The sequence below is a fragment of the Cataglyphis hispanica genome, chromosome 6, assembly GCF_021464435.1.
Source record: "Cataglyphis hispanica isolate Lineage 1 chromosome 6, ULB_Chis1_1.0, whole genome shotgun sequence".
Classification (NCBI taxonomy): Eukaryota; Metazoa; Arthropoda; class Insecta; order Hymenoptera; family Formicidae; genus Cataglyphis; species Cataglyphis hispanica.
Window position 1 is genome coordinate 8,614,715 of NC_065959.1, and position 22,447 is coordinate 8,637,161.

General features: G+C 26.7%; 3 protein-coding genes across 7 annotated transcripts; 2 read left to right on the forward strand and 1 right to left on the reverse strand.

The window, feature by feature from the left end:
* Nucleotides 1-422: 422 nt before the first annotated feature.
* On the reverse strand, nucleotides 423-5,643 carry LOC126850676 (vacuolar protein sorting-associated protein 51 homolog). 2 transcript variants are annotated; one of them, XM_050593912.1, is made up of 11 exons: nucleotides 5,499-5,643; nucleotides 5,047-5,254; nucleotides 4,743-4,877; nucleotides 4,465-4,686; nucleotides 3,772-4,364; nucleotides 3,029-3,242; nucleotides 2,573-2,797; nucleotides 2,053-2,384; nucleotides 1,667-1,844; nucleotides 886-998; nucleotides 423-806 (listed from the first exon to the last, which is right to left on the reverse strand). In XM_050593912.1, exons 2-11 carry the CDS (start codon nucleotides 5,125-5,127, stop codon nucleotides 698-700), a joined length of 2,202 nt encoding a protein of 733 aa, XP_050449869.1. In that variant the 5' UTR covers nucleotides 5,128-5,254; nucleotides 5,499-5,643; the 3' UTR covers nucleotides 423-697. The 2 variants fall into 2 exon arrangements, with proteins under 2 accessions (XP_050449869.1, XP_050449870.1); XM_050593913.1 differs by having other exon boundaries at nucleotides 5,047-5,143; nucleotides 5,499-5,623.
* Nucleotides 5,622-9,700, forward strand: LOC126850678 (uncharacterized). 2 transcript variants are annotated; one of them, XM_050593916.1, is made up of 3 exons: nucleotides 5,622-5,657; nucleotides 6,151-8,414; nucleotides 8,957-9,700. In XM_050593916.1, the coding sequence occupies exons 2-3, from the start codon at nucleotides 6,759-6,761 to the stop codon at nucleotides 9,191-9,193; spliced, it is 1,893 nt and encodes a 630-aa protein (XP_050449873.1). In that variant the 5' UTR covers nucleotides 5,622-5,657; nucleotides 6,151-6,758; the 3' UTR covers nucleotides 9,194-9,700. The 2 variants fall into 2 exon arrangements, with proteins under 2 accessions (XP_050449873.1, XP_050449872.1); XM_050593915.1 differs by lacking the exon at nucleotides 5,622-5,657 and adding an exon at nucleotides 5,736-5,879.
* A 1,507-nt stretch (nucleotides 9,701-11,207) lies between these two features.
* Nucleotides 11,208-22,004, forward strand: LOC126850675 (nibrin-like). Of its 3 annotated transcripts, none has more exons than XM_050593908.1 (10): nucleotides 11,208-11,341; nucleotides 11,516-11,596; nucleotides 11,959-12,092; nucleotides 12,167-12,312; nucleotides 12,394-12,556; nucleotides 13,011-13,266; nucleotides 13,567-13,707; nucleotides 13,802-15,078; nucleotides 15,732-15,821; nucleotides 16,045-17,785. In XM_050593908.1, exons 2-10 carry the CDS (start codon nucleotides 11,572-11,574, stop codon nucleotides 16,096-16,098), a joined length of 2,286 nt encoding a protein of 761 aa, XP_050449865.1. In that variant the 5' UTR covers nucleotides 11,208-11,341; nucleotides 11,516-11,571; the 3' UTR covers nucleotides 16,099-17,785. The 3 variants fall into 3 exon arrangements, with proteins under 3 accessions (XP_050449865.1, XP_050449868.1, XP_050449867.1); XM_050593911.1 differs by adding an exon at nucleotides 21,968-22,004 and having other exon boundaries at nucleotides 11,263-11,596; nucleotides 16,045-16,103; XM_050593910.1 differs by adding an exon at nucleotides 18,379-18,529 and having other exon boundaries at nucleotides 11,263-11,596; nucleotides 16,045-16,103.
* Nucleotides 22,005-22,447: the final 443 nt, after the last annotated feature.

A 22,447-nucleotide genomic window follows, 5' to 3' on the forward strand; every position in this document is an offset into this window, starting at 1 on the left:
AAACAAATCTATGTAAAAAAATATACATATATACATATATTAAAAAATATAAAACAATAAAAACATAATAGAAAAATAAAAAATATTAAATATATCATATATATGTATGTTTGTATACAAATAAATCTATTTTAATTTACTAATAAAAAATATATATAATAATAATTGTATTTAAAAAAAAATTTTTTAAAACGAAGAAGTGTGATCAGTGGAAAAATTCGAAAGTACAAAATGTGGCGAAGAATTAAGACTTATTAAAATCATTTGACCCTGTGCTGCTTCTTATACCGGTATACTAAATCTTAATAGCTTTATGCTTTGAGCAAGATATAGGTGGGAATCACAGAAAAGAACGAAATAGCAAACCAGCCTTACAATACAATGGAAAAAATGATGAAAACAGAAAAGCATAATATGTGAAATTGAATCTTTTATTGTGATAATTTAAATTATAATTATATAAAATTAATACAACAGAGAAATGTATTTATGTAAATAAGAGAGATATATAAAACATATACAATTATTATATATAATTATATAATTATATATAATTATATATATAATTATTTTATTTATTACATATACTCATATTATAATTGTTACTATCATATTTATATAAATTATATATTTTACCATTTATAACATTATATATAGTGTATGCAATTGCACAAGATAATTTTCAGTTGTTTATAATTCAGCCTCTTTCACAAATGATATCCACTACACTGGGCTCCATCAAAACTGGTTCCAGACATCTGTGTACTGCACTACCCAAAATCTCGTCCAGTAAAAAATGAACCACACTATAAATAATAAAATATTTTAATAATTAAATATAAAACTATTCTTTCTACCTTGCAAAAAATGAAATTTAAATTTTACTTTTCATCCGACACAAATCCCCACAGATAAAGCTGCAAATAATGAGTGTCCACCTGGATTTGTTGCAAGCCGTATTTACTGAATGTTCGCAATCTCACGCATTCTAGGAAAGTCTATATACACAAAAAGAGAGAGATATATTTTATTAAAAAATATTTTAGAATAATTTATCAAAAAGAACGTCATTAAAAAGAAATAATTATTAAGCAATAATTTTTTACAACAGTTGTAAACAATGGCAAAAATATGAAACGTTTATTGCATAGTGAACAATGGCAAAGTTGAAAAGATGAATCAACTTTGCAAAGTGGATAATAGCTGTGCTATTTTGTCATTGACCACTCTGCACCTGATCGATCATTATGCCAGTACATTGCTTGCTAAAAGTATTAATCCAGAAGAATTTTGATCACTCTACATGCTAAAAAATAATTATTTAATACATAACAAGTAAGGAAATAAATAAATAATTAAAAAACTAAAAAATAATAAATGTATAAAATAGATTAAAATAGATTAAAATAACAAATTGTATATGAAACTAATAATTTAATTTAAATAATTATAATTATATTAATTTAATTAATTTAAATAATAAATAAAAAATAAAACATACAAAGATTAAATCAAACTCAATGATTAAATAAATTAAAAGTCTATTATATTATTATATTAAAAATTTTTGATGTTATATTTGATTTTATTATTATTATATTTTAAAGAAGATATTCTTAATTTTCTTAACATTTATTAAAGGGTAATATATTATCATTAACATTACTTTTAAACTTATTTTGATAATTCCTGTTAGAATAGATGCCTTGTCGAATTGCACAGATGAAAAAATCTCGATTCGTTCAGAAAACAGTTTATGAATATTTGACACTAGAGAGGAATCGATATGACTGGGTGTGTAGGACGACCAGTTTGACCTATAATGATGTCTTGAGACACTAATGCTGAAAAAGAAACTGCAATTATTTATCTCAAATTAAAAAATGTAATGTTTAATAAATAATAAATATGGGAAAAAAACTTGAAGAATATTTCAAAATCTAAAGATATATACAATTAGTATTGCATTGCATGAAATTTCGTTTTTATATCAAGATAATCATAATTTCCAAGAAAATAAGATATATTTAATTAAACTAAGTCCTTTTTTACCTGCGAGTCTTCCTACTGCTATCACTACTTCTATCTATTTGACTATTATTGTCATCATAGAGAACAGCAACTTGGGAATCAATAGCTGTTACATCTTCAACAACTCTCTTCATCACAGCTCTTACAGTTCTAGGTTCAATTGTGTGCAACCAATCTCTGGTTTCTACAGATTTCCTTAACATTTGAGAAACTGCTAATCCTTGAATTCGTACATAATGATTAAGCAAATTTTGAGCAGCTTCTTGAAAGTGATCGCACATTTCTGACATAGGAGTTATGTTTTCTGAAGATGTGTATCGAGCAATATTGAAAAGATCGTCGGTTTCCTTAAGCTGCAAGATACAAATATATATTTATATCTTATATATATTTATTTCTTTATTTACTTATTTAGTATTTATATTTTAACTTTATTTGTATTTTAATTTTAATATTTTTATTTTTTTATATTATATTTTTTTTTTTATATTATTATACATATAATACTCATATTTTTTAAAAACTTTCTATATTTAAATACCAAATAATCGACGTGGATCTCTTTATAGTCAATGCACATTTTGCTAAGCAAAAGTAACAAGGTAGGTGGAAATTTTGGCACATCAGATCCATTGCAGAATCCAGCTGCTGTAGCTTTAAGATGATGCAAAAAACCGATTACTAATCCTTCTCTTACTTCATCTACACAAAAACTTTGCAGAAATTGCGTTTTTAAATTGAACGACAAGTTCTCTGGCAAAAATTCCTGAAAAAACAAATGTAACCAATTTAAATCCTTTTCTTTGTTCACGTTTATATTATTAGATTACAAAAGTTTAAAATAATACATAAATAGGCAGTTAAATAAGATTAAAATCTCTATAGTACCTTGAAATCTACATATGAAAGTTATTGAAAATATGTCTATTAATGTGAATAATTATAATAAAAAATCTAAAAAGCTGAATAAATAAATGAGACAGAAGAAAATACAAACCGATAAGTCTTGCAACACTCCTTTGATTTTTTCAATGATAGGTATGATGAGCATGGCTTGACGTTCTGTTAAATTCCCATCGTTATTCTGTGTGAGTTTGGTGGCTAATGTCTGCCTCACTTTCACTAAAGTTTCGTTTAAGTGTTGCTTTAAACTATGCAAATGATTGCGACATTGTTTTCGGCCAGCATTAACAATAATGTCGATTCCAATTCTGCAAAATAATAATTTTAATTTATTTTATTATTTTTTATTTTATCATATTATACATACACACACACAAATTTTATTAGTTTTGTGTTTATATGTGTTGTGATGTTTCTTTGTAAATTCTGGCTGATTATAAAATATTCTGTTTTACAATAATTCAATACTTTATAAAATAGTTTTGTAAAAAGGCTAATTTTATAATAATATTGCAACAGCATACTATTCTCCAAAAATCTCTTATTTTATCATTTAATTCCTATGTGAGGCCTAAATGTGAGTCCTATATGTAAAACTTATTTATTTATTTATTTATTATTATTATTATTATATATATTCTCTATTTGTTATATATATATATATATATATATATATATATATATATATTATTGTGATATTTATTCTACTTTATTTTTTATTAAACATTTTCTATTCTATATTTCATATTTATACATTTTATTCCAAATTATTTTAAATTTATTTTAATGTGTTTATTAATATTAATAGTAATTAATGTTTTCCTTTTTCTCCATTACCTTGTAAAGTCCTTTTCCTTGCATGATATATTCATTGCCTGCAGATCGTGGTGAAATCTGTCAAGAGCTCTCACCAAAAGTGCTGTATCACTTACATCTTCTACTCGTTTACTCACTAAATCAAAATATTTTTTCATATTGCTCACAATAAATTTATTCAAATGATTTTCAGCTTTTATCTCAAAATCATCAACTAAATCATTGTCTTCCAATAATCGATTTATGAACATATCGTTATAGGAAGCCACAATCAGGCACAAGTTATTAAGGAATCTTGAAGAAGCCATGTCCATAAACTCTATAATATCGTTTTCGCATGTATCTTTCAGAATTTCTAATTGTTCTGTTAATCTTCCTTCAGTATGCATCAAGAATTCAATGCATAAGGACTCAGCTGGTTCTTTTAATTTTAATAAAAGTTTAACAGTGTCAGCTAGAGCTTTAGTGGAAGTGTCTCTTTTATGAAATTGTAATCTGAGTTTGGATTTTAATTCTTCCAAAATGTCTTCACAATCTTTTTGAATGCCTTGCAAGGATGGCATATTATTGTATTGATCTAAAACTCTTTGCGCACGAACATAATCTTTAACTGCCTGAAATTAAATTACTTATAAATGAAGAATTGATATAAAAGAAAAGTTATATTGTTATTATGTATTATATATTCAAATATAAATAAACTTTAATGCATACTTGCTCATACTTTTCTTCATTTATTCTATCTTTGAGATTGCCAGGCAGTTTAAAAAGAAATTGCAATTTTTTTAACAAAGTATGTACAGAGGACAACTTAGCAATTTGTTGTCTTGTTCCATGTAAAGTTGAAGAGATCTGCTCCGAAAAAGAAGTGATACTGTCCATATTCTTCGCCAAGAGATCCATGCTGTCCTCCATTTCCTTAAAGTCTGCTTTCATCTAAATTATATTCAAAATTAAAAGTAGGTCCAGTGATTTTGTAAATATATGCTTACCTTACGAATAGTATCGGTGGCAGATATGAATTTATTATAATTTTCATATACCAAAGTCTGCATATCTGAATGTAAAATCTGGGTGTTTTTTATAATCTCAGCTTCGTGATCCATAATTTGTTTTAGTGTACATTCCTATGTCAAAAAAAGAAATTAAATAATGCAACTAATCTTAAAAAAATTAAGATTTATAAAAAATTACATAATGTATAAAAATTTTTAATTAGTAAATAAAAGACGCAATAATACTGGGTCTTTAAAATATTTATTTAAATACTTATATTTTATATTTTAATAAACTCACCTTTAATAATTTTTGAAAATACATATCAGGATTGAAATATTGTCCATTAATATCATATGGATTGTTAACACTCTCTGCCATCTTTTAAAAATATATTCTTTTCCAAGAAATAATAAAAGAAATTTTATTTAATTCTTATTCGTCTTCAATTATTAATTTATTTGAATTCTTTGATATTTTATATAAATGGATGATGTATATTGTAATCCTAAATATGAGATATCGCATATAAGATACTACATGCAAGACATAATCTTAACTTTTCAAATTACTATATTATTTATTGTAATTACACATATATCTATATTACAATTTTTTTTTACAATAATATTATGTTAAAGCATTTCCAGGTATGTTTTTCATTATTGTAAAAATAAAACATTTTGATATAATTTTTAAACAAATATAACAATTTTTGTTCTCTAAATAACAATATCAATTTTGCTACTTACTTCAATCTTTATTATATTATCTTGCTAATACTGTGCTGATAAATATCAACAATTGTCAATCTGCTGTCAAATTATCCACAATGACATTTACAGATTAGACATTTCTCTCTGAACGTTGACGAGCGAAGCTCAACCTAACCTCAATCGTCGCTGCAACAAGTACACATTCAATTCTTAAATGAGTTAACAATATTTTCTCAATAATTCAAGTATTTTGCGAATTCTAATAAAATAAACATTTTCGAGTGCTTTCTTAAGTTATCCGTTATTTGGAGAACTTTAAAATTTAGTGATTATACATCTCCTTTTTGTTTAAAGTATATTTTAAAATTGCGACGAAATAATCAGATAGGAATTACACCACAAATTCTTCATCGAATTGTAAGAGAAGTAATATACAATTGATTTTAAATTCAATTTAACTTTGTTTGCTATCTCATTTATCAATAAATTTTGCTAAATTTTCTTGCAACTTAACCTCTTTTATCCAATAAATAAAAATATAAAGCAAAATAAAATTTATTTTAAAACATAGATATTATAAATCATAGAAACACACACACACACACACATATACACATATAAATATCTTTAGCTTTCTTTCCTATCTTCTATTGTCAATATTTTTAACATATCTTATAATTATTTTCAGCTGTAATAGGAACTGAAGAAACAATGCAAATATATAATATAATATAAGATTTCTCTCTAAAAGAATTCTTTCTAAAATTATGAGTTAATTGTTGCATTGAACTGCACTGTGAAGAGGAAAGCTTGAAGACAGTTTAACTTTTGAAAATCATATTTCAATGTGAACTATGAAAGAAAAAGATTTGAGAATCTCTTCATGTGATATTTAAGGATTACAATTTCAATCATGAGTTATGGAAGAGAAAGGATATAATAGGATATAACACAATTTCAAGTTTAAACCGTGAAGTTATAAGAAGAATGTTTGAAAGCTATTTGACATTAACAATTATAATACCAATTTCAAATTAAGAAAGAGAGAGATTAAAAAGAAGAGATTTTTGTGTTTACAGTATATTTTTAAAGCTACAACTGCAAACTGTGAAAAAGATTTATTTACAAGAGCAACTAATTTAATTATGAGAAAGAGGAATTTAAAAGATACAATTTCTTTCAAGCTAAAACTATGAAGATGAAGGATATGAAGGATATTTGACTTGAAATCTACAACTTTAAATTTGAATTATGAATTAGATTTATTCAATTATTAAAAACTGTAATATCACAACAATGCCACATCCTTGTGTTGTCTGTGGTCGTTCGCGCATGAACCCCAACAATCGCGAGGAAGAATACATGTTCTTTGGCTTTCCGGTGAACGATGAGCCTCGTTGTCGTGATTGGCTCGAGTTCTGTGGTCGTGAGGATCTTTACAAACTTACAAAGAAACAACTTCTTCAACGTATGGTTTGTTCCAAGCATTTCCAGCCCCAAGACTTTCTCAATGAATATTTAGACCGCTTATATGCTAGTGCAGTTCCATCGGTCTATGATCCTAAGCAGAGTTTATATAATATAACATGTGTTCTTTGTGGAAGAGCACGAAAAGATCCACCTGCTGCAGATTATGATGGAACAACCTTCCATCATTTTCCCGGAGAAGAATTTCGCTGCCTCAAATGGCTAGATTTTGTTGGCGTAGAGTCATATTACAGATTAACAAGGAAAGAAATCCTTTTTTGTTATATCTGTTCTAAGCATTTTGATCGTTCCCAGTTTGTTTCAGGATATAAAGGAAGATTAATAGAAAATGCTATTCCTAACATTCGCGATGCAGACCAGTCGGACCAATCAGGGCCGTCTATTACCGATTCGCAGATTGAATCGATTTTCAACTTCCCAGATAAGGGTAAAAAGCTGGAACCATTTTCTACTGAAGTATTGGAAAGTCAAGCTTGTGCGGCTTGTGGTCGATTAAGATCTGATCCGAGAAATAAACTTGAGCGTTACAAATTTCATCCGTTCCCAGCTTATGAAATAGGTCGATGTTTACGCTGGTGCCAATTTCTCGGTCGTGAAGATCTGCTCAAAATGTCGCCTAATCAAATACGCAAGCTCGTGTTGTGTTCCAAACACTTCCAAACTAAGCAGAATTTCCACAATGGCCCATGCGACGCAGTGCCCACAATAAAGGATATTTCAGAATGTGAAAATGTTTTGGAGCAAAATGAGGATGAACAGTATTTTGAAGAAGATAATAAAGACCCTTCTAAAGACATGAAGCGTTGCTCGGTCTCTAGGCCACTTGTGTCCAGCAAGAAGCCCAAGGTTGATAATAAACCTGCACCATTGGCGAAAAAACGGGGAAAATCTCGAAGACCAACCTCTATTAATATTCCTAAACCTGATTCTAACAATACAGAAAACCAAGTTAAAAAACTACCTCTTCCACCCACGACCAACTGGAAGATCCAGTTGGGAGAACAATTTCAACCCGTTACAATTAATAATGTCGCTTCAAATAATGTTGCAAATAATCTTCAAGGAAGCATCAAGAAGATTATAATGCCATTTACTGGAGATATATCGAAGCTTGGTGATCCGATACCAGTTCACAGTTTGTCGAGTATTCCTCCAGGACTGTTAATCAAAATAAATCTGCCAGAACAAGAACAACAACAACAAAATCTCCAGAAAGTTTCGAAAATAAAAAAACAAAGCAAAACGAAAAATTCTACGAGTAATTCGAGCGAACAACAAATTTGGATGAACAATAATCAAAATTCTGTTATCTTGCAAAAAAAGAAGCAGGACTTAGACAAAAGTCTAGTGAAAATTTTATCGAGATCTACAGAATCTAAAAAGATTTTAAATTCTAATAAAGTACAAGTAGGAGAACAAGAACTTCCACTCTCTTTGGAAATTTTGGAAAATGTTGGGCTGCAGGTCGGTATAAATTGAATAAAGTATATTCGCGAATAAGGAATAGCACATTATATAAAAGTGCAATTGCAAATTTCGTAAATTATTAATATATTTGCAAATTATCAATTATAATTACATATTTCAACAACTAAATATTTTCAAAAATACAATTGTACATACACATATAAAAATGTATTTATAAATGTAATAATTATCTATATTAGATAGAAGATTTGATTTTTATAAAGATTTGTAAATATATATAAATATATATAATTTACTTTTATTCAAAAATCAGAAAATAATTAAAAGTACTTTAGACAGTCAAGTTCTCTTTTATAATAATTAATTCTGCAATTAATCAATAACAAATATGATTGTAGATGATGTGCATGCACACATCCCATCATTTTTTATTGATAATTAATGATTAATTTGAAATTAAAAAAAATAAATATTAGATAATTAGAAAATAAATAATTCAAATATTTAATACATAATATTCTATTTGTAATATTTGAATAAATAATAATTATTTATTCAAATAACTTTGAATATTGCAGGTAAAAAAGAAACAACATTTTGAAAAGTTGGATGATTCAGAAAAAGATATAATGAAGAGGAAGAAGACAATACGGCGGAAGAAAATTACAGGAACCATGAGAAGAACTATGTTTCCTATCAGAAACGAGATTAAGCATTTCTTGAGAAAAATAACACCACTGATGCATCGGTTACCATCGCGGGCCAGAGCAACATTGAAGCTATCAATTGTCAATATGGTGATCGATCAGCTTTGAAGATGCAGAAATTTTTTTTAAATTGGAATTCTCTCTAATTTTATTGATTGGTAGAAACAGTTGAAGAAGTTTTCGAAAAATTTAGTTGCGATTTGGATTTATTTCATTTTGTGGATTGAAAAATGCTAGATAAATCTGAAATGTCATTAAGTTTGAATTTATTTAATTTTCAATGAAATGTTACCATCGGCGAACTATTCTATTCTAGAATTGTCAACATCCCGAATTATTTTCCAAAATAACATGGGATTTCGACGCCTTCTATTCACAGAATAAAATTTATTTTTAATTCATTTTTTTTTTTTTTAATGCATGCTCACGTGATGATATATGTAATGAAGTTAATATACAGTAGGTAATAGGAGAGAACATAACACAAATAGAGAATTTTAGTTCATTATATAAGTCTACAGCTGATTTAAAATGGAGAGATATAGAATAGAGATTCTATTGTATTATTCAATATTGTTTAATTGGATTATATGTTTCCCAAAATATTAATTTAAAGTTTTGAAATGTTTATTCAAAAATTCTGCAACTTTTATTTATTTTTATAATTCATGATATAATTTATAGTAAATAGTATTTATAATTTATAATAGTATGTGAGATCTGACGCACATGATAAACCGTATCTAGTTCTTAATTACCCGCGTAATTTTGAAATTCTAATTTATAATAATTTTGTTTAAAAAAATTATCTTAACTGTGGCGAGTGATAAATTTTTATTCGATAACGCTGAAAAATTCAAACTACACTAAAAAATAAAAATGGAGTTTATTTTTCATAATTTTCTATAATCTCCGTTTATAATCAATTTATATATCAATTTATAAAAGAAAATATTTAATACATTTTTTGCAAATGTTCTTTAATTATATTAGTCTGTTATTGTTAAAAAATTTTGTTTTAATGCTTAATGTAAGAAGATATTGAAATAGCTTTAAAAAAAAACGAAAAAGTTAATTGAAAAAATGTACTTTTATGGATAAATGTTTTATGGATAAAATATTTTAATATGTATAGTTCAATTTATTGATTTTTTTGAAACTTGCATAGTTTATCTATTTTAAAAATATAGAATTATTGATGTCTAGAAATAAAAAGAGAAAAAATTACTTTGTAAATTTTAAAGCAAAGAATTTTTGCATTAAGTATAATCAACATCTAAGGAAACATAATGAACCATTGTTTTATGAAAATCAGAAAGAATAATTTTTTGTCTTTTTTTGCATTACTCAAATTTACAACACATAATAATAATAAAATAAAGAGGGAAAGAAGAGAGAGAGAGAGTTTATATATAAAACTTAAAAATCATTGGAATGAATAAAAATAAAAAGACTATATATTTTTTTAAGTATGTGAAATATTAATATTCTCTGCATTATTTAAAAAAGAACTTTCATTATGATGTGGCAATATTATATATGTAAGATATTACTGTCTTTAAATGTGATTATATAGAAAAAGGGATAATCCACACATGCACATACATCTCCCTCTATCTTCCCTTAAAGAGTGTTGCACGAATTTTCGGACACCCTGTATAGTGATGCATGATTTTGAAAAAAAAATCGATATAATAAAAAATATGGTATTAAAATGTCGATATAATAAAAAAATTTGGTACTAAAATATCGATTTTAATACAAAAAAAAATTGGAAAATTGAAAAATCGATTATTATAAATTTTTAATATTTAAAAGAAGTCTTCCTTATTAAGCGGGAAAAATATGTACATATATTTGAATGTTAAACATTTCAAAATTAATTTCAAAAGCATTTACATATATTTCAGTTAGTTTAATTAATAATTAAATATAAGCTATTTTAATATAAAATATATTATATTTTGTGTGTTCTAGAATTCATTGCTAGGACTGAAAATCTATAGTTCACGTCACATTAAGTCCGTATCAGACTATGCATTAAGATTGAAATTTAATCAATCAGGACAAACAAATTTTAGTTTCTTTTATTCTGATTGATCAAATTTCAATCTTCAATACGTAGTCTGATACGGGCTTTATAGATTTTCAGTATTGGCTGTGAATTTCTGATCACAGCTTTACGCTACAAATGGCGCAGAAGTTCGATAATTCTAACAAAAATCGGATATTGATATATTGGATCTTCAACAAATCGTACGAAGAAATCGATTATTCTACAAAAAAAAAAAAATCGGCTCTTTCGATATATCGGACAAAATCGCCCATCACTATTATTATATATTTATACTACGATTACTGAGAGCTTCTTTATATAAATAAACTTTACGATTTCGTAAAATTAAAATATTGTTATATTATTTTTTGCAGATTTTTACATAATTGAATTATATTCATTGAATTATTCCACATCTGTGATATTCGACATGTGGTGTCTTAAAGGACATGAAGGTGTGTATATGGTTAGGAATGAACAAATTTTATATTTAATTTTCATATTTTATGATGAAATATAAATATAATATTGCAATATAAATATCTAAATTTATTAATATAATTAAATCCCTATTTTTATAAAAGAAGTATATATATATATATATATATATATAATAATGAATTAAATAATTCGTAAAAAGTTGAGTTTTGTCTAAAAGTTTACAGGCTAAAAAGTCAAATGGTAAATTGATTAGAATTTCCAATATAGATGTGATTTAAAAGATTTTAACTCTGTTTTACAATTTTGTTTTCTTATAATTTAATGATTCTTATATATGCATTTATCTATAATAAATGTTGAAAATTTAATCTTGTAGGTCTTTTCATTTATATTTTACCAAACCAGAAGATATCCTTTGGTAAATCACAGAGTGATATCAAGCTGGAAGGAGATGTCACAGTTAGTGAATTTCATGCAGTGATTTCTGTGGAATCAACAAAAGAAACCAATGTAAATATGTTTTTATTAATCTGCTTCAATATATCTCTCAGAAAAATATCATCAAGAATATTAATTTTTTTTAGACACAATATAAGTGTGTTATCAGTAATGTATCTAAATATGGAACAGTTGTTATAAGAGATAAAGAGAAGCAGAAACTATACGCAAATGATAAATTTATTTTGAGATCTGGCGATATAGTGCAATTTGGTCAGAAATATACTTTTGTGTAAGAGTTTTACAAAACAGTCTATGTTTTTGTACAATTTTTTTATTTATGTCTTAATTTTTATAACATTCTTTTTTCCAGTGTATCGTGCTATTTATTTGTGATTGTGAGATCTGGTTTAAATGAAGAGGATACTGAAAGATTAAGGAATATTACAGATTATTTGGGAGGAATATTATCTGAAACGTGGGACAATTCTTGTACACATTTAACAGTAGCTGAAAGTGTTTTATTTACCACAAAAGTAAGATTTTCTATAATTTTGCGTCTTTTTCTTTACTGAAATCTTTTTCATTACTGAAAATCATAATTTAATAGGTTTTTTTGAGGGTATGTTTTATTACTTATAGTGCTGTTTTATAAATTCTTATATATCATACATTTTCCAAGCAATAAAAGTTAAAAAATTGGATTTTTTACAATATGGTTTTATACAACTAATTTTGATTAATATATATATATATATATATATATATATATATATATATATATATATATATATATATACACATAGTTTAAAAGAGCATTTACTTAAGAAATATATTTTGTTAACATTAGTATTAGTTTTAATTTTATGTTGTGTGATTTCTTAATTTGAGCAGAAAATTACATACAAAATTTTATCTACAAAAATATTAAAAAGTTAGGCAAAAGACAAATTTGTTTGTCAATTTTTACTTACACTTATCTTGTTACAGTTAGCTTGTGCATTAGCCTCTGCCAAGTCTATTGTCACAATTATGTATTGGGAAGCAGTAAACATAGCTATCAAAGAATCTAAAGAATTACCAAAAATTGAAGATTTTCTTCCAAAGGTAAAAGAGGAATGGCTGAAAGTTAATTCGAGATCGTTTCTACCAAACGAAAAACGTAAAACATTATTCAAAGGCTTGTCATTTGTACATTTTTGTGCAAAGCAATACTTTACATATGCACAATTAATTACTGCAGCAGGTAATGAATTCTATTAATTCTGACATATTTTAGATGCAAAATAAAATTTTGTATATAGAAATAAGGAAAAATGTAAATATGTAATAAATATATATATATATATATATATATATATATATATATATATATATTATTGTTTAAATCATTTTACTATATATTTTTTAATATCTTTTAATAAAATTATATTTAATTTCTTTTCTTTTTAATTCGAGTTTAATTTTTTATATTTGCAATCTTTTATTAATATGTTCAATATTTTCTCAGTTTATAAATATTTTAAAGTGGTATTATATATTTTAGGTGGTAAATCATGTGTGTATCCTACGAAGAGACCTTTAAGTCCTCGAGATCTCACTGCAAGAAATGCTATTGTTATACAGCAACCTGCTAATGATTCCTCGCAATTAACTCAAGTTATTGTAGTTGATTACCCAATAATTTGTAAGTGATTGATTATTAGAGAAAAATGAGAGAGAAAGATAAAGTGAAAATAGTGAATAGAATAAAAACATAAAATAACTTTTTAATATTGTAGATTCCAAATTACAAGCTGTCAAACGAAGAATGGTTTCTGATACAGAAATTCCACTTGCAATTCTATATTGCACTACAACAATGTATTGTAATCCGAAATTCGATTTTGCTACATTTGTAAAATTAAAGGCGCAAATGTTTTCTCCATCTGATACGTTAATAGCCGAGGATACACAAGACGTTGATAATGCTGCTAAGAGACAAATCAAAAGTAATATTATACCTGAAAGTAATATTATACCTTGCGATTCTCAAAATAATAAAAACATCTCTAAAGAAACTTACTTTTCTAATGAGAATGAACAGAAAGGTACATATAACACTAGCAAGAGTAATATGATGAAAGATAAACAGAATGTCAATAATAAAGAAAGCAAACGCAAAATAATTCCCGAGACTTGCGATTCTCAGAACAATGAACACATTTTGAAAAAAACTCGTTTTTCTGACAAAAATGAGCAAAGTAATATCAGCATTAGCAAAGACAATAGTAGAATAAAAATTCAAAATAATGAAAATAATATATGTTCTTTTAACGAAAACCAACAAAATAATATTTGTAACGAGAGTAATATTGTGAACAATATTTTTTATAATTCAATAGTTTCTAGAAAAGTCAATAAACAACATCAAATTATTCCTCAAAGCTGCTCTTTTTTAGAAGAAAGTGTGAATAACATTTTTTCTGGCAAAAGCAATAATAAACAAGCGCAGATTATTTTCGAGACTAGTGAATCTAATGAAAAAAATATTCTAAACAATGTTTCTATAGAGAAAGAAGAAAATGTTGAATTGCAAGAAAAGGAAGTTTTTGTAAAAAATAATTCGATTCTTGCAAAAAATCATAAAAGAAAAGATATCTTAGAAGAAAATAAATATGAAAAGCAACAAGTGGGAAATGTGTTTAGAAACAAAGATAATAGTTCGACTTTTGAAAATAATAATTTGGATCGTAAAGAAAATTTATTTGTTGAAAAGGATAGTTTAAATGACATTAATGGTAAATTTGAAAGTGCAAGATGGAGAAGTTCTAAAAATTCGGAACATCCGCGAATTGTGTCGATAGAGGAAATTAGTAACAATGAGATGTATATACAGCAAGGAAAAGAAAAAAGGATATTGGGAAAGCATTGCTTTACAGTTGAAGAATCGCAGAAATCATTGAAAGAACAAAAATTAGAATCAGTCTGTAAATCTGACAGAAATCAAGATTATAAAGAAGTAAAAGAAAATGAAATACAAAAGAACGATAAGAAAAAGGAAGAATCTCAAAGAACAGTAAGTTAATTAATAATAATTGAAATCATTATTGTCTATAATACAAGGATCATTTCATAAATAATGCTGGAATAATGCAACACCGCAAACTGGAATGGTCTCAATGAAATTTTTAGACAGTTATAATGGAGAACTTGAGGAAGTGATACATGATTTAAAAAACTTTCATAGTGTGTGTCATTGTAAATTGACAAGTGTTAAAAAGAGCCTCTGCAGATTCTTCAGGTACTCTGATGCATGAAGATTAACGTACATCAAGATTGAAATTTTATGTGGCCAAAGATTCTACAGACATTTACAGTGCTTTGTGCAAAGTTTGTGACAGTATTGCTATGACAGTTTGCTCAAACTGTTTCTATATTTTGTTGAACAATTGCAGAAAAAAAAATTTTGTCTCGATGAACGATAATCTTGACGCGTCACAGTACCTAAGATTGCCTGCAGAGGTAATTTTTAACACTTGTCCATTCGCAATGACACACACTATGGAAATCTTTTAAGCCACATATCACTTCTTCAAGTTCTTCATTACAACTGCCCAAAAATTTCGTTGAGATTATGCCATCTAGTCCGGTATTACTACAATGTGGTTACTTACGAAATAATCCATGTACTATTATATTTATAAAATATAATGTCTACAATGTTTACAGGGAGCTATCTGGTATGAAAGATATTTAAACCAAGAATTTACGAATGAGATACTGCGGAAAGATATACCTTGTGGCAAAAAATTCATAAAGGTTTGTAAGAATGTTATCCTACAATACTTAATGTAATATTATTAAATATGTATTGATATGTAATGTCATTCAATTATATATTTATATGTTTTTACTTATTTTTATGTGCGCGCAAGCGCTGATGTACATATTATTACATACTTGTTTTCTTAATATATGTGTATATTGAAAAAAGTAAATAATTTGGTATAAGATGATTTAATAATTTTTTAAATTATTTTAGAAATCCATTACGATCCCTAAGAAGATATTGAAAGCGGACGACTTCGTCTTGTGATTCACGTATGTAATTTTACTATAAAAAAAAGAATTTAATATTGTAAAGGTTAAAATAATTTTATGTATGTATGCGTATGTGCGCGCGCGCGCGTGTGTGTGTGTATGTGTGTAAGGACGTTTTGTTAAAAATATTATCAAGTTTTTAAAAATAATTAAAAATAAAGTATTATATTTAAAAAATTTATTTTAATTTTTGATTAGAAATATTTTTACTTTCAAAAATTTGTATCTAATAAAAGCAGATTATGTAAATAATAAAAATATTTGAACATATCCAAAAATAATATAAATAATTTAAAAATTTAATTTATTACTTTAAAAAAAAAGAATTTAAATTTGATTTATATTTGATGTGCAGAATTCTCAATTTAATTAAAACTTGAAATGGATATTTATGCGCGCATATACACGGTGTCTATAAAGTCTGTCTCCATCCTCTATATTTCGGAAACTGCTCAAAATTATGAAAAATTGCGAAATGTGTGTCCGATTATTTTGAGGGGCTACTCTTTTAAGGAGATTGCGGTTTTTTTTAAAGGTTACACAAAGAAACTATTCAATTCAAAATGAAGAATTTTTTTTATGGAATTAAATCTGAATTTTTTTATTAAAAAGACGACACTTTTGCATCTGGGACGTTTTTTTAAGGATTTTCTAAATGGAAGTAACGTTTTTGAAAATTGACCTTTTCGAACTTTGACTTTAAATAACTCCTGAACGGGTTAACGTATCAACCTCTGGTTTGGATCAAAATAATTTTTTTTTATGCTCTTTCAAACGGTATACAATATGGGGGATATCATTTGAAATTTCTATGTTAGGGTCCTCCTAGAGCATCTTCTTGAGAGGACAATCCCCATTTTCCTTAAAAGAATAGCCCGAATGATTGAAATATATTTGAATATATTTCGCGGTTAGTAAACGAATTTCTTTTTCAATTTTGAGCCATTTGCGAAATATAGGAAACAGGATGGACTCTATGAACACTTTATATATGTAACGAACATCTATTAAATAATGATTCCTAATTATTTCAAACAATTTATAAAAATATCATAAACATCATATACGTTCTTACCTTCAAACCAGCACAAAAAGTTCATTAAATCACATCACATAAAAATTATATAGCATAATATAGGATTTCAAAACTAGAAAATTTTTTCATAATTTATAGTAAATTTTTTTATAGATATAAATGAATAATGTATATAAATAAGTATACATATTTTAATATATTAGTTATAATATTGTCAACAATATATGTTATATATTTTTTTCTATGATATCTTTATGCATAATGTCTAATACGAAATTACAATTAAAATTTTATAGAATCATATATTAACTTTACTTTATTTATAAAAAGTTTTGGGACAAAAAGTTATCTTGATTGTGTAAGCTACAACTTCTTGTAATTTTTGTAAAATAAAGATATGTATTTTTACATAAAACAATATTTGATTTTATTGATCAATCATCTACTTAAGGAATAATTTTTTTATTGCGGTGAAATTATTTTGATACTTTTTTAAATTAAATTAATTATTGTCACGGCGAATGGCGATAAGGGAATTCGAACAACGGATCTATATTGTATAAATTCTGACGTATATTCTGGCTATATATATCTATATAGCTATATATATCATATCTGTAATTATATGTACATGATTTATATATTATACATACATATAATATATTGAAACGGAGAGAATATATCTTATTTATCCAGTGAGAAATACAGTGAGAGATACAAATCGAGAGAACTAAAACGTCTAATAGACGTTTTTACGATTTGTATTTCTCACTAGGTAGAATATGCTTCGGACATTGTATGTTAATTACATATATCAATCTTTATTGAATCATAATTTATGAGATACAATTATAAAAGATGAATGATAATCAATTATAATATGTTTTTATATTTTATTTAGAAAATTTTGATTTTTTTATTCAGGAAATTTGTGTTAAGATAATTTTAAAACTCTTTCTGAGAGAGAGAGAGTTTTTTTATTTCATTAATATATATTTTAATAGCAAAATAGAACGTTCTTTAAAAATTGTTAATTTTAAAAATTATTTGGAATGGTTAGATAATAAATGGAACTTGCACTTTGCAGATATTTTAATCTTTCTTTAATTGTCACGATTGAATAAAGAGCAATTATTTATAAAAATTGTGAAAGTGCAAAGACTTTGCTATTACTATTTTTGTATGAGATACTGAATCATATCTGTGATTGTTAATTTGAGATTTTGTTATAATTTTCAGAACCTCATCAATGAAATAAACAAATCTATTTTAATTGATACTCGTGGCAAAAATAGAAGTTTTTATATAAGAAGGAATAGAAATAAAAAAGGAGAAACAAAATATGTAATATTTAAAAATTATTGAGAGACTTTGGCACTCTTATGTATATTGTAATAAAATATGCATTATATGAAATTTCTCTTTATCTATATATTACGTTCATAAAAAAATTATGTTTAATTTAAATTGACAGAGTATTTTTAATCACATAGTAATACAAATAAAAATATTTAAAAAAACCATTATAACAAGTGTAATTCTGCACAGTTTTTTACTTTGCTGTTATAAAAATTCTAGCAATTTCGAATCGATAAATCAGTTGACCCTTTATTTTTTTTTAATAAATGGAAGAATAAATTGGAAAGAGAATTGAAGTTTGGGTTTCGTAAGGGGAATGTGGTGGAAGAAAGCTTTAGTGTGGTTCAGATTCTTTATTCAGCTGCATCACGCGCGCATCGCACGTGAATTCAAGCGATTATGCAAATGTCGCATTAAAATGCATTCTATCAAAATCTTCGACTATTCGGCGAAAGATGACATGAAAAAGGAGTCGTGACGCTTTTACATTTTCGCCTGTGGTTTACTCTCCCATCTCCTAATTCGTTGTCTGTAATTGTATTCCTACTGTATATATACATTGTATATATAATTTTTATGACACATTGTAAATCAATCATATTTATATGTCGCGAAATGTTTATTATATTGTATGTATTAAATCTCTGTCTCTCTCTCTCTCTCTCTCTCTCTAAAAGACTATATCGAATCTATCTTTTTCTCCTTCTTTTTTTCTAAAATATAATTTTTAATATTGTGTGTACATTCAGGTAAAATATAATATTATATAATGTTATATTTACACAAACACAAGTAGAGAGAGAGAGAGAGAGAGAGAGAGAGAGAGATGGGGAGAGACTGTTCCATTTTAAATTGGGATATACGCACTCAGGCAAATAGGGATATACGCACACATACATACATACACATTCTTTTTTGAGAAAATAAATATCTTTTGCTAAGAAAGCTGCTATTTTGCTATACTAATAATAGATACAAGAAAGATTTTGCTTTTATTTGCCTTTGGGAAAGGCCGAGGGGGAGGGGGGAAGGAGTGAGGAGCAGGTTGGCTGTTGTGCTTTAACATTTGTTTACGCAGAGCTTCGATTAGCGGCTCGAAGAAAGTTCTTGTTCGAAACTTCGTCGAGTTGTGCAAAAGATTGTCGATGAAATGCTGTCTGATTTCCCACGACTGACTTTTCCTCGTAGAGAAATTTGTTTACGACGGAAAATTTCGAATGCCTGTCTCTCTTAAAGGGGACATTGGTAATGCAAAGTTTCTTGTTTAATACAATAGAATTATAAAATTTTTTGTCATTATTTTAAATATTTATTGGCGATAATATGCTTTATTAATTATAATGATAAATTATAACAAATCATCTGATTATATAAATAAATTAACATTAACGTGGATCGAGAAAAATGTTTCCTTAAAAAGTCAGCGCCCAAGAACAGCTCACGGTTATTTCATACATTTTTACATATATCAAGGAAAGCATTTTTTTATCGGAAATTTTTTATTCAGAATTAAATTTTTCTACAAAATCTCAAAGTCTGGCCGGAATGTTTGGGCCCATCTTGTATATATAGCTTATTTTTATAACATATATATATATATATATATATATATATACATATCTCAAACATAGCAAATTAAAGAAGATTTAGGAAACAAAAAATAAAAATTGTTTTCTGAGCTTAAATAAGTAGAAATTTATTCCTAGTATAAAGGATATATATTATAAAACTTGTACAGAGAAAAAGATTTTTTTCTTAGAATTTTTATTTTTTACACTCACGATCCTTTTTCCGTCGAGTCTTTGAATCGTTATATATGGTGGTTTTTCGCGAAAAAGTTATATCGATTCTCATCGATATGTAGCACGAAGAAACTTTCTGAATGTCCATTTTTTTGGGTTCTTCTTCGTTTGCAAAACTGCAGACGAAGGAAGTCGAGAACATCGTTGAAATCACAAAGGATGATGATGATGGCAGTTGAGAGACTTTGACTTATGGCAAAGTGCGCAAGAAATCTATAGCATTCGAATAAACATATATCAGAGCCCTTCAACTAACATAAGTTTTTTTTACGTATAATTTTTATCTGCGCATATATGGACCGTTCGGGGGATAGATCTTTCTCCATAACTTCTTTCCGCGCTAATAAAGCTGATAAAGCGGACTTCTCTCGAGTTCACAATTTCTCGCCTTGTGAAGATTTCTATGATTTGAGAGAAATATATATCCATAAAATACATCTTCACTTTTATACACACTCATGAATGCAATTATATAATTATTTTATTGAATATTGTCATAATTTTGATAAGAATATTTGATGAAAAAAAGATATTCGCGTTACCTTCCATATTTTCAACGTGTTTAAGGGGGTACCATAAATCTTATTATATTGTACCATGAAATTCTCAGAATTAATAAATGAGATTTGCGGATATACAGCGGATGAATGTTGTGTTTGACGAATATCTTCCACGATATTAGCAGCCTGGAATCTGATCCTGTCTACGACAGCAACAGAATCAGACCCTTTGAAGGAACGGATTGGCATGCGGGAGAGCGGAGTGGGTGAGAGAGCGTATATCCTGCTAATTACGATCTCGGATTTGCTTGTGACGTTAGATGTCTTGAACAGAACGTCTGTTCCTTGACAGATAGATTGAATTGCCGTTCGCATTATATTAGGGCATTAATAATAATTGCCTTCCTATCTTCCGATCTATAAATCGTCATAAGATCCCGTAATCGTGTAATCTTAGTTTAAAATAACGATTCTTATCCTTTGATCTTTGATAAAGAAGAGATCATGAGATATTGTCAAAGAAAATATATCAGGTTGAAATGTTTAACGTGTGTAATATTATGAGATTACAAAATATAGAAATATATAAATATTTAAGCGAAACCTCAGTAAATTTAACATATATGTGTGTGTGTGTACATATATGTATAGTAAAATAAAAAATAATAAAAAATAATCAAGAATTAAAATGTGTGAATGACAATATATGTTTGACATTTTGTATAATGATCAAAATATGATACAACATCGCGATTGGTGACTTAAAAAATCAATGTCTTGGAAATTATTAGTTTGAAATATATGTGTATTTTATCTTTTTTCTTCTAGAATTTACCGCTCTATAGAATTTTATCGTGAAAAAATTGCCACTTAAAAAATTTAAAATATTTCGTGTATGTATAATATTTAAATTTTTTAAATGGTAGAATTTTTTCACGATAAAATTCTAGAAAAAGGAAATTAAAATACATGTACATACCAAACTATAATAATTTCCGAGATATTCAATTTTTAAATTAGCAGTCGCGATATTGTATTATATTTTGTTCATTATAAAATGCCAAATATTGTAACTCACATATTTTAATTCTCAATTATTTTTTATTATTTTTTATTTTACTATTTTGATTACTGTATAACTGTCGCTCTTTGTTATTAAAATTATAGACGAAAACAGCACGTGATCGATAAATTTAAGAGAAAAATCATGAAGCTCAATTCTTGCCATCTGCGGACATTTGTTTGCGGGATAGACAGGCCTGCGAAATTTATTCGCGATCTGGAAATCACCACCTCGTCTGTCAGCTACAACCACGAAAATCGGGAAAATCTACCAGCGCGGAAAAAAACGCGAATTCGTGAGATTCGCGATGTTGAAGTGGCATCAAAAATTTGACGGGCATATTATCTTGATTATCCCGACGTTAATGATCCCGAATTAACTCGATGGCAGCAATCTACTTAAAATTTATAATAAGGAATAAACTTTTGTGCTATATTTATTTTCCCGAAGTTTAATTTATGAAAATATAAATATATCAATTAGTTTTAACTCGAAAATTAACGATTATTATGATGGTTGATTGAGGCCTCGATCTTTAGTCAAGAAAATTTATTATGTGAATAAAAATAAATTAGTGTCTTATT